The sequence below is a fragment of the Periplaneta americana genome, chromosome 15, assembly GCF_040183065.1.
Source record: "Periplaneta americana isolate PAMFEO1 chromosome 15, P.americana_PAMFEO1_priV1, whole genome shotgun sequence".
Taxonomy (NCBI): Eukaryota; Metazoa; Arthropoda; class Insecta; order Blattodea; family Blattidae; genus Periplaneta; species Periplaneta americana.
Genome location: NC_091131.1, coordinates 148,712,394 through 148,725,784, shown reverse-complemented (window position 1 = coordinate 148,725,784; position 13,391 = coordinate 148,712,394). Strand labels below are relative to the sequence as shown.

At 39.6% G+C, this 13,391-nt stretch overlaps 1 protein-coding gene across 1 annotated transcript; it reads right to left on the bottom strand.

Moving 5' to 3' along the window:
• Positions 1-10,456: 10,456 nt before the first annotated feature.
• LOC138715750 (tetra-peptide repeat homeobox protein 1-like) lies at positions 10,457-12,734 on the bottom strand. The gene has a single exon (XM_069848800.1). It carries the CDS (start codon positions 11,453-11,455, stop codon positions 10,457-10,459), a length of 999 nt encoding a protein of 332 aa, XP_069704901.1. The 5' UTR covers positions 11,456-12,734.
• Positions 12,735-13,391: the final 657 nt, after the last annotated feature.

The following is a 13,391-nucleotide window of genomic DNA, read 5'->3' as shown; positions in this document are numbered from 1 at the left end:
GCCTGGTGGTCTTGTTTAAGATATATATTTTTTGGGCCACGTCCCGTACTAGATGACGAGACATATTACACGCCGGCACCTATGCCAACTTCTGTGACAGCATCCTTGCCAGATCCCATGCCAGTACCCAGACAAGCACCAATTCCAGATGATATGCCAGGACCCATGACAGCTCCCATGCCAGATCCAATACCACTACCAGTGCAAGATTCCATGTCAGCGCCTATGCCAGGTCCTATGCCATTACCCATGCCAGCTTCCATGCCAGCAGAAGGTAGGCACCGAAGAAGGAATGCCTGGTGGTCTTGTTTAAGATATATATTTTTTGGGCCACGTCCCGTACTAGATGACGAGACATATTACACGCCGGCACCTATGCCAACTTCTGTGACAGCATCCTTGCCAGATCCCATGACAGTACCCAGACCAGCACCAATTCCAGATGATATGCCAGGACCCATGACAGCTCCCATGCCAGATCCAATACCACTACCAGTGCAAGATTCCAAGTCAGCGCCTATGCCAGGTCCTATGCCATTACCCATGCCAGCTTCCATGCCAGCAGAAGGTAGGCACCGAAGAAGGAATGCCTGGTGGTCTTGTTTAAGATATATATTTTTTGGGCCACGTCCCGTACTAGATGACGAGACATATTACACGCCGGCACCTATGCCAACTTCTGTGACAGCATCCTTGCCAGATCCCATGACAGTACCCAGACCAGCACCAATTCCAGATGATATGCCAGGACCCATGACAGCTCCCATGCCAGATCCAATACCACTACCAGTGCAAGATTCCAAGTCAGCGCCTATGCCAGGTCCTATGCCATTACCCATGCCAGCTTCCATGCCAGCAGAAGGTAGGCACCGAAGAAGGAATGCCTGGTGGTCTTGTTTAAGATATATATTTTTTGGGCCACGTCCCGTACTAGATGACGAGACATATTACACGCCGGCACCTATGCCAACTTCTGTGACAGCATCCTTGCCAGATCCCATGACAGTACCCAGACCAGCAGCCATTTCAGATGATATGCCAGGACCCATGACAGCTCCCATGCCAGATCCAATACCACTACCAGTGCAAGATTCCATATCAGTGCCTATGCCAGGTCCTATGCCACTACCCATGCCAGCTTCCATGCCAGCAGAAGATAGGCACCGAAGAAGGAATGCCTGGTGGTCTTGTTTAAGATATATATTTTTTGGGCCACGTCCCGTACTAGATGACGAGACATATTACACGCCGGCACCTATGCCAACTTCTGTGACAGCATCCTTGACAGATCCCATGCCAGTACCCAGACCAGCACCAATTCCAGATATGCCAGGATCCATGACAGCTCCCATGCCAGATCCAATACCACTACCAGTGCAAGATTCCATATCAGTGCCTATGCCAGGTCCTATGCCATTACCCATGCCAGCTTCCATGCCAGCAGAAGATAGGCACCGAAGAAGGAATGCCTGGTGGTCTTGTTTAAGATATATATTTTTTGGGCCACGTCCCGTACTAGATGACGAGACATATTACACGCCGGCACCTATGCCAACTTCTGTGACAATATCCTTGCCAGATCCCATGCCAGTACCCAGACAAGCACCAATTCCAGATGATATGCCAGGACCCATGACAGCTCCCATGCCAGATCCAATACCACTACCAGTGCAAGATTCCATGTCAGCGCCTATGCCAGGTCCTATGCCATTACCCATGCCAGCAGAAGGTAGGCACCGAAGAAGGAATGCCTGGTGGTCTTGTTTAAGATATATATTTTTTGGGCCACGTCCCGTACTAGATGACGAGACATATTACACGCCGGCACCTATGCCAACTTCTGTGACATCATCCTTGCCAGATCCCGTGCCGGTACCCAGACCAGCAGCCATTCCAGGTGATATGCCAGGACCCATGACAGCTCCCATGCCAGATCCAATACCACTACCACTGCAAGATTCCATGTCAGCGCCTATGCCAGGATCCATGCTAGACCCCATGCTGGTTCGCATGTCTGATTCCATTGCGAATTCCTTGTCAGCAACCTATTCAGATCCCATGCCAGTACCCATAGAAGTCCCTATGCCAGCTTCCATGCCACCAACCAAGCCAGACCCCATACAAGCACCTATATTAGATCCCATGTCAGATTCCTTGCCATACCCCATTCCAGCTCCAATGGCAACACCTATATCAGGTTCAATAACAGCACCCCTGCCGGATCCTATACAAGCTTCCATGTCATCACCCATTCCAGATTCCTTGCGAGAACCCATGCTAGCTCCAGTGTCTGATGCCATGCCGGCTCCCATGTCGGATTCCTTGCCATCACCCATGATAGATGCCTTGTCAGATTCCATCTCGCCAACCAAGCCAGACCCCATACCAGATTCCATGCCTACTTCCATGCTGGATTCCTTGCCATCACCCATGCTAGATGCCTTGTCAGATTCCATGTCACCAACTAAGCCAGACACCATACCGGATCCCATGCCTGCTTCCATGCCGGATTTCTTGGCATCACCCATGCTAGATGCCTTGTCAGATTCCATGCCACCAACCAAGCCAGACCCCATACCAGATCCCATGCCGGATTCCTTGCCATCACCCATGCTAGATGCCTTGTCAGATTCCATGCCACCAACCAAGCCAGACCCCATACCAGATCCCATGCCTGCTTCCATGCCGGATTCCTTGCCATCACTCATGCGAGATGCTTTGCCAGAACCCATGCCATCTCCTATACCACCAACTAAGCCAGATCGCATACCAACATCCACATCATTTTCCATGCTTACTTTCATGCAAGATTCCTTGTCATCACCCATGTCAGATGCCTTGCCATCACCCAGGCCATATCCCGTGCCGGCTCCCATGTCACCAACCAAGCAACATCCCATACCAGCACCCATATTAGATTCCATGCCTGCTTCCATGTCAGATTCCTTGCCATTACCAATATTAGCTCCAATGGTAACACCCATGCCAACTCCGATACAAGATTCCTTGCCAGTTCCCATGCCAGAAACCAAGCTAGATCCCATGTCAAATGCCTTGTTAACGCCCATGCTAGATCCCATCCAAAATCCTTTACCAGCGCCTATGCGAGATCCCTTGATAACTCCTCTGCTAGCATCATCGATGGAAGATCCCATGCCTGAATCCTTGCCAGGTTCCATGCCTGGACCATCATTGGAGCACTTAGCAACGGAAGATGAAGATGAGGAAACAACAACGACGTGTTGGTCTTGTTTAAGGTATATATTTTGTTTCCTTTGTTGTCGTTTCAGGCGTAAGTAGTATAAATATTGTACTTCTAAGAGCCATTTTCAGATAGATTGCCCTCCGAGTGTTCCCATGTTTCTCTCCCCACTTGTTCATAGTAAAGCTTCTGTTAGAGTAATAGTAATTTATATATACTCCTTAATGTTACCTATCATCAAACCTTTCATTTTATTTGGCGACCTGTTTCTTTATGTTCTAACAATATGTCTGAATATCACGCTCCGTCCCTTGGTTCCACTCAATATAGCGATAAATAGACACTTGTGGTCGCATTTTCCATTAAAATATTTTGTTTCCTGATAGGCACATCACGCTTAGAAACTTTTGGACCTGTACATTATGAATTAATTATATATTTATGGCCATACAATAGGAAAGAGATTTACGTTTTTTCTTAGTTCTTTTTTTTTAACCTCAGTCCTAAGAAATCCTTTTTTCTCTTGCTGTCACTAGAGTGCACTGAAATTAATGTTTGGATGGCAATGGACTTACTGTAAGGTAAGTTCATACATTTGCTTTGTTTTCTTGAATGTAGTTAGTAATTATGAATGGCTAGCAGTTTTTAAAATTATGTGATATTTTGTCTGAAACTACATTAACAACTCCCTCAAAATCTGTGCTTCAGTGGCTGACCATGACAATATCTTTGAAAAATATTGGAGTGCAGGAAGTCAAGTGATTTTATTGTCAAACGCCTGGTATTAGAAAACAACAGCAACATTAAAAACTCCATCCTAGCTTTCAGTTTAATAAGGAAACATGGTAAAAATTTTGAAATATTTTTTTCTAAACTCAATATTTTAATATATATTATTTTAATGTACCGAAGTACATATGATATTTCCATGCAGATATTCTGCGTCATCATACGATGAAAGAGTAATGGAACGGAGAAAGATTCTCTCCGGCGCCGGTATTTGAACCCGGGTTTTCAGCTCTATGTGCTGATGCTTTATCCGCTAAGCCACACCGGATACCCAACCCGGCATTGGACAGAATCGTCTCAGTTTAAGTTCCAACTCTTGGGTTCCCTCTAGTGGCCGCCCTCTGCACTACGTCATAGACGTCTATGAACGTAGGACTGAAGTCCACACATGTGCTGAGGTGCACTCGTTATGAGTGACTAGTTGGTAGGGATCCGACGGAATAATCGCCGTCTTAAATCACGAAGTGATTTACGCATGTCATATATATTATTCTAATGTACCGAAGTACATATGATATTTCCATGCAGATATTCTGCATCATAATACGATGAAAGAGTAAAGGAATGGAGAAAAATTCTCTCCGGCGCCTGGATTTGAACCCGGGTTTTCAGCTCTATGTGCTGATGCTTTATCCACAAGAGCTGAAAACCCGGCGCCGGAGAGAATTTTTCCTCTGTTCCATTACTCTTTCATCGCCAATGTTTTAAGGTGAAATTATGACCACTTAACCAAACCGAACTAATTGCCAATAATGCGGGAATATATTCGTATATTTCCCAGCAACTCTCACCACTATCCACCACTTGAAATGGACAGAGGTGAAATTAACTTCGGGCGTCATATTTTCTTTTTTTTTACGTACAGTTAATGGATTATTCTATAAACATTCAGATTCCTGCTTAATGTTAATTAAATAAAAATAGATAAGCAATGAGAAAATAAAACTTTAATACAAAAAGAAAAGCAATAGGAAAATTCATTGCAAATGCTACTTGCGATGTTGAGGAGGGAGGATGGCTTTAATATGGTGGAAAACCATTGAATGAAAAATAATGTTTTTGCTGTAAAATACACTTTAATATGTGAGAAATATATATGGCATGAAATTTAATGAGGATATATGCCCTTGTCAACTACTGCAGCGCTATCTTTAAAACTGATGCATAGGGTTTTCAAAGAACAAGAATGGTTAAAATGTGGTGGAAAACGAGTGAATTTTTAAAAAGAAAAATTCTTTGTTTAAAATAATCTTTGAAATTTCAAAATTTCATCGCACAAAATTTAATGCACATTTATATAACCCTTTAGGCTGTCATTTTTAAAGCACAGAGTTTTTAAATTACACTAAATTTTAATTGCAATTTCTGGTAACTTTAATTTTTTGCTTCATTCTCATACAAAGAGTGAATATTTTTATATCTTCGAACTATTAATACATGGATTTTATTTGAAACACACATTCTTAGATAATTAGGAAACTTTCTGTGTAACAGAGATTTGTTATTTTGTTGCATTTGATAAAATAATATCCTCACATGTTTCTCTAATGGTATCTCCAAAATTGATTCTTAAGATGTATTCTTTATTTTCACATTTTGAAAACGAATATCAAATTTATGATACAACCATTTTAAAGAATGTTCTTTTAGGAGTAAAATGACAAAGAGGTTTTGAACTTATCTTAAAAATGGCTCAGATATATTCACTATCGTGACCTACAGTGCCTTGATACTCCCCCCCCCCCCAACATTTCTGCCCCAATTATTTTTACTAAACTCAAATGGGCGACTCCAAAATGAATATAGATTGTTAGTTGAGAGGCTTGAGAGAAATAGACCTTTGGGAAGGCCGAGACATAGATTAGAGGATAATATTAAAATGGACTTGAGTGATGTGGGATATGATGGTAGAAATTGGATTATCTTGATGAGGATAGAGGCCGATGATGAGCGTATGTGACGGCGGCCATGAATCTCTGGGTTCCTTAAAAGTCATAAGTAAGTAATCTCAAATTTAAATTGTTGCAGCAATGATATTTATATATACAAAAATGAAGAAATTATCATAAAATAGGTAAGAATTCAATTTATGCAACATCTCCCCTTAAAATAAGATTTACATGTATCGGAAATAATCTATGAAGGCCAGTGACAGCTTGTGTCTGTCGTGTGCATGGGTGGGTAAGAGTGTGTATCGGTTATGTGAAGATTATAAAACCCGTTCCATTAGTGAATTGAGGCGTATAGTTGCAAAATCAAAACATAATTTTTCAGTACGAAGGAAAAACGTTTGCAAGGAACTAAGGATTTGCAACCAATTCTCTTTTTCATTATACAAATCCATGTTATGTATCTGGCTTTGGAGCATAACAGTGCTATAACAGTTGTAGAATCATATGAAGATATGAAATACAACATTAACTCATTTCGGAAAAAAAGTGATGTATCTGATTTTGCAACTACACGTCTAAATTAAAGTATTAAATATGTTGTTGTTGTTGTTGTTATCTAATGCCGGGCTTTGGCAACGAAGCCATTAGCGTTCTTGCTCTCCAATATTTCTCTGTGGTGGATCCATCAGGTAGAACTTCACAGATTAGCATAAGTGTAACCGTTTTTTAAGTGGGCACCAATTTTTTGTTTGTAATGGTGGTTACATCACCCACTCACGTAAACCCCCAGTATGACTGGAAGGCCACACCTGTCGTTGGTTAATGGGTCCATCGGACCTGGCCGGGAGGAGTTTTAGAGTCCACCGACCTTTCTCACAAGTACCACTTGTGAAACATTTCTACGCAGTGGCAGGCCAGCGTAAGAGATGAAATAGCATTTCCTCTATTCCTGATGGTGTGGTTATACCGCCAATACTCGGTCCCCAGAGCCTCATCTGTAAAAGCAGTTTGCACCACGAGCAGGTTGAGGTTGGGTTTTGGATAGGAGAGGTTATGGAATGCACTTCACTGTCCCTTGCAACCCAGTATTAAATATTTAAGCCAGTATAACTGATTCAGTGAGAATATCAATTCAGTTCCAGAGGGAGACGAAGACAAGAGTCACTACAGAAATTAAAAAATATATTACTATTAAGCACACGTTAGTGAGTAGCTGTTAACCGTTTTCGGAAATCACAGCACACTTAAACTTTGAGATGAGTGCAGCAAAATTCATTTTAATAACAATTATTTTCTTTTTATTTTGGTACATTGAAAAGGGTGAACTATCTGATTATGGCTCTTAAGTCGTTTCATTGTAAAAACAAATAGAAAACAACAATTTATATTAGCAGCAATAGCAGTAGTAGTTGCAATAGTAGTAGTAGCAGCAGCAGCAGCAGCAGCAGTAGTAGTAGTTGTAATACTCTTTATCTTCTGTCTATCCTATTCCTGATAACTATGCAATACTTGTGTACATTATTCTTGTTTAGAAACACTCTCGGCTACAATCCAACTAATCCTCTTCTACTGTCATTGCTATCTTCTATTACTATTATCCCTAATTTTTTATCTTCAAGCATATTTATCTCTGACTAAAATTCACTAATTTTTACGTATCTATATTCTACGTTTTACTGTACTACATTATTTTCCCTATTTTTCACTGACATTTTCTCAGAATTTTACTCTTGCATTCATTCAATGTTACAAAATTCGAATGTTTGTAGTAACTTCCTTAGTAGTCTTCTTCAATTCACTTATATCTCTTTCTGTTTCATTGGTATATCTTCTCCCTACTTGCACTCACTTTCATTTATTGTCTACTGCACTTCCCAGATTCTTCCTCTCTGTACTACATAAAACACTCAGTGTTGGTTATTTACCATTTATGACTTATTTTAACTCTCTTTACTAATTTCCCTTTCACTGGTTTATTCTATGCGTCTTCTCCTTAACACTTAACTAATTATTCCTAGATCTTTTCCTCAGCTCCACTTCAGTTACACTTAACGATCGAATCCTCACATTTCAGTTCTCTAGATTAGCTCGCTCAAATTACACCACTGAAATTTATATTAGAGCAAAGGATTTTAATGAATGACATCTGAAAAACAGGGATTTTTGAAAAGTAAAAGGACGATTTCTAAGAAAATATCCCAATGTTCCCGTTCTACATAGAAACAGATAATAAGTACATTTAAATTTAGTGATACCAAGGAAAAACATAGTTTAGGCTCTTTCTCAAGTTCGCACCATTTGTATCAATGTATTTAGAGCCAACTGAAATTAGTTATACATCTTGATTACACAACTTTTAACACTGTATCACTTCGGAATATGTATGATAAGAACTTTGTGTTAAATATTAACGTACCTTGTTAACATGTTTCGACCTATTTTCAGTAATCTTCGGAACTGGTCGTTGTTGGTCTTGGCGCCTCTTGTTTCCTGTGTTGGTGCATTCGTAGTGTAGAGTCAACACACAACTCAATTTCAAAACACATACACTCTTTGACTCTACACTACGAACGCACCAACACAGGAAACAAGAGGCGCCAAGACCAACAACGACCAGTTCCGAAGATTACTGAAAATAGGTCGAAACATGTTAACAAGGTACGTTAATATTTAACACAAGGAAGTTCTTATCATACATATTCCGAAGATGAAATTAGTTGTACAATCTATTCCACTCTACAAAGATGTTTTTTAAAATAAAGGTTAAGTAACTGTATTAGATGTAGTGAAACCGTTGAAAGCATACAGTTCGTACAGTTTATTTTTGCAAATTAAATAAGTTACAAAGAATAAAGAAAAGGGACTCTGTCAACTTCCCTTTACTATCATAACTAGTTTCAGAAAACTTACAAATCATTTTTATTGAACATGAGTTCCGTAATATTTTATAATTTACGAAATATCATGCAATACTCGCAGATCAATGTTTTAAAAAATTACCCATCCATGGAGCACCACAGCGAACTCTGAGCAGCCATTACAAAAACAATTAGATATATAGTTAAATATAAATTATTTACATAATTATGAGAAGAAAACAGCGTCCAGAATTTTCTTTGAATATTAGGCCTATTTGGATTAAAAATCATTTAAAGTAAGTTGATAAATCTCTTTGTCATGTTCTTTTTTTTTTTTTTGGAAATGTAAATTAAAGGGAACAATTAAAGAGCGATTAATAGTCATAAATGTAATTTCGGACTAACAATGTTATATCAAAGGCAACTGAAGCATGTATCCTTTCGAGAAACGCTAATAAAAATAAATTATTTGCGTTTATATAATCTAAATGGTTACTGTACCAATATTTTAAGTATAACACTGGATGTTACTTAATGTTACCGTTATTAAATTTACATTGTACACAAAATATTGAGTTTTGTTGCAATTAAAAAAAAAAAACATACGAAATGGCTTTGGGCAGATGGTAGGTGCCTGAAATAATATACAATAATCGGCATTAACATAACAACATTAGAACAGTTAAATAAATTATTATCAGCTACACAATGTAGTTTCCTATTCGTATCCATTAGGCCTACATGAGTGCATATGTATTCTACATATGTGTGAAATAATTTTGAAAAGACCAATTTAATAAAGACAAATTCTAGAAAAATTAAATCTACAGCTACAATTGTAATCGCACCTTAAATACAGGAAGATAAAATAGTTTTATAATATTATAAAATTAGTATAATGTTTGAATGTTGTTAAATCATAATTTCATTTTCCAGATAATATTAAATGCTTTGGCATATCATAGTGTTATAGAAGTTTCCCGTTTTCTGAATTACTGTTGTGAACACTGCATCTTGCTAACTGAGAATTAACTGCATTCTGCTATTGCCTTCTCGTGCCGTCGTAGTTCTGTAGCTAAAATTGCCCTCAATTCCACACAAGCTTCTATTCAGTAAAATTTGTAATTTTTATTTACCTTACTCTAAATTACTGTACTTCCTTGATAATTAATCTCTTAGTATTATTTCTCGAAAAACTTATTGCTATATAATTCCTAATCAATTGGGAAAACTCGGCTAATTTCGATACACGGATAATTTCCTGGTATTTATTTTTAAATTTACCATGAAATTAAACTAGAAATAAGTGTAACTTTGGTGACATATATAAGTGACAGAAGTTGTACTATAAAATAGATTTTGTTCACTGCGCTCTTGCAATAACATGAGCGGTTCTTTTGGAAATTACTTCAAGAGATTTGTAGCTTTGAATTTGTGAGTGAATACAACATCCGATTTCCTTTGTTAAATGAAGAATATTTGCTGCTTTTTGTGGTCCAAATAATTTTAAATGATAAGTATTACCATTGTATACTTCTTCGTGAAAAATATATGCTTATCAATGCACTGATTATGTAGCAGTATTATCTTGGGATGTTATTTTCTTAGCGTTTTTCTCATTCCACAAGACCATTTTTTTTTTCTTTAAATTTCTTTATGGTATAACAATACTGTCTGGTGGAAGAAATAAAAACTGCATGAAACGTACTTACAAATTACAGGTAATCAGGGTAAAACGTAGAAAGAAATACAACAAAAATGATATGAAAGGGCAATTTAATATGTTTGAACAAAGGAAAACTGCTGTATCCAGGACCAGGTCCAGGACCAGGACCAGAACCAGGACCAGGACCCGGACCAGGACCAGGACCCGGATCAGGACCAGGACCAGGACCCGGACCCGCCGGACCAGGACCAGGACCCGGACCTGGACCAGGACCCGGACCTGGACCAGGACCAGGACCAGGACCAGGACCAGAACCAGGACCCGGACCAGGACCAGGACCCGGACCAGGACCAGAACCAGGATCCGGACCAGGACCAGGACCAGGATCCGGACCCGGACCAGGACCAGGACCCGGACCAGGACCAGGGCCAGGACCAGGACCAGGACCCGGACCGGGACCAGGACCCGGACAAGGATCAGGACCAGGACCAGGATCCGGACCAGGACCAGGACCAGGATCCGGACCCGGACCAGGACCAGGACCGGGACCAGGACCAGGACCAGGACCAGGACTCGGACTAGGACCCGGACCAGGACCAGGACCAGAACCAGGATCCGGACCCGGACCAGGACCAGGACCAGGATCCGGACCAGGACCCGGACCAGGACCAGGACCAGGACTAGAAGCAGGACCAGAACCAGGACCAGTACCCGGACCAGGACCAGGACCAGGACCAGGACCAGGACCAGGACCCGGACTGGGACCAGGACCAGGACCCGGACCAGGACCAGGACCAGGACCAGGACCAGAACCAGGATCCGGACCCGGACCAGGACCAGGACCAGGACCTGGACCCGGACCGGGACCAGGACCAGGACCCGGACCAGGACCAGGACTCGGACCAGGACCAGGACCCGGACCAGGACCCGGACCCGGACAAGGACCAGGACGAGGACCAGAGATAATACATAGGCTACTTCTTTCAACCCCCCCTTTTTCTCTAATATTCACTAAAATCTTAATTTCACTTTGTCTATACATTATCATATTGTGTCATATACCCTAATTTTTTCATTGACCTTTTCTCCTATTTTTCTTTTATATTATTTTACTGTTACAAAGTTCAAATTTTAGCACCACTTTCTTGTTGTCACTTATTCAATTCTCTTAACACTTTTTCGCTATTATTATTCACTCTTGCTATTTGCGCTCATTTTCAGTTTTTCACTACTCCACCTACACATAAGTTTTCTTTCTCATTATTCTCACTTCCAATAAATAGGCCTATTTATATTTTTTCTCTATTCATTTGATTCTACACTTCCTCTCTCTCTCTCTCTCTCTCTCTCTCTCTCTCTCTCTCTCTCAAACTTATCGATCTTTATACAGTTCCACTTTAGTTGCATTTCTTGATCACATCCCTACATTTCTTTTATCGCATCCTTTGCAATTTTAATATCCAAATCCTTAGTTATCGCAGATTTCTGGCCTTCCCCTACTCTTAATCTGAGCTTCATTTCTATATCTGTCTTTTTTTCTATTTGTTTGTTTTTATGTATTGCTTGTTTGTAACTTCTGTATAAATTTATTTGTGGTAAAATGCTGACATGTAACTTCGTGATATCTAATAATTTACGTACATTAAATACACCCTTTATTTTAATCTGAACCTTATTTTTGCAGCAAAACCTTAGTGTCTGATCTGATCTTATCTGATCTGCCCTATATTAATTTTAAATTTCTACAATCCAGTAATGTATCATTACACAATCAGTTTTGTCGATTTAAAAATAAATTGTAGTCTTTTCAATAACTGGATCTTTATGAGATATTTTTATTCCACTGCACGTTTCCTTTATTAAAATTGTAAACATTTCAAGTTGTGGCAGCAAAGGTACTGGGCTGCATCTGTTCTAAGTTCTTCAAGTTGAAGTTGACTTTACTACAGTGATTACTGAGTGGACAAAAGTGCAGAGAGCTTTTACTGGACGTGTAACTGTGATAATCAGATATCGCCAATTCATATTAATATTACGCAGCTCATGAAGTAAGATTATGTAAGTAACAAAAATTACATCATATTAATTGAATGTTTTGATAAACTAAATTTGAAAATCGGAGGTGTGCTCAGGCGTGGGTTCGATTACCACTTGAGTTGATTATCTGTTTACTATTTTCCAGAGGTTTATACTAACTATAAAACGATTGTCAGGTAATAAAATGACAAATCTCAGAATCAACTTCGCCAAATATCATCTCGCTGACACTAATTACATTGAAGTGAAATAAATTATATTTCAAATTCTTAAAAAAATGTGTCGTTTATTTTCTGTAATAGTTTAATAGTAATAGCTCCTTAAAAATAATTATTATAAGGAATCTTCGGTTTATGAAGCGTCAGCTGAATATTTTGTTGCCCAGTCAATTTACCCCAAAATGATACACACGACACAATTTTTATCAAGAATAAATCAATTCTTATTTGAAATTAAAACATACAATGGCCATCCACTTTGTGACACGACGATTTCGTCATGAAAAATAATCAGTGATATTTCATGTTATTCTTACGCATCTACCACATTTTTCGACATTCAAAGAAGTTCCTTGCAGTGTAAGCACTATTTAAGTGATCACTTCATTTAAATTTCGGCTATTTTCATTTGTACAGACACCATTGTTTACTACAACCCTAATGTAGAGCATAGCTACCAGGTGGCCCATCTGCGTCCTCTTTTGTTGAACGTGACTTCCTTTCGTACATAAAACGCTAAATAGCTGCCTAGTTCTGAGGCTTAGGGAACGGATTGACTCGACTGTCCTACTGGTTGAAATGTCAAGTACAACTAGTAACAGGATTATGAGCCCGGTCCATTTACTTTGTTCCTGTTTTGTTACTAATAAATGATAAAAACGAAGATCCTGGTGCATTTACAAATGATGAGGACACTGACTTTGTTCTGCTCTACGGTGAAACAAAGCA

Coding starts and splice junctions, on each gene's coding strand:
- LOC138715750 (XM_069848800.1), bottom strand. CDS start 11,455: ATGATAATGTATAGACAAAGTGAAATTAAGATTTTAGTGAATATTAGA.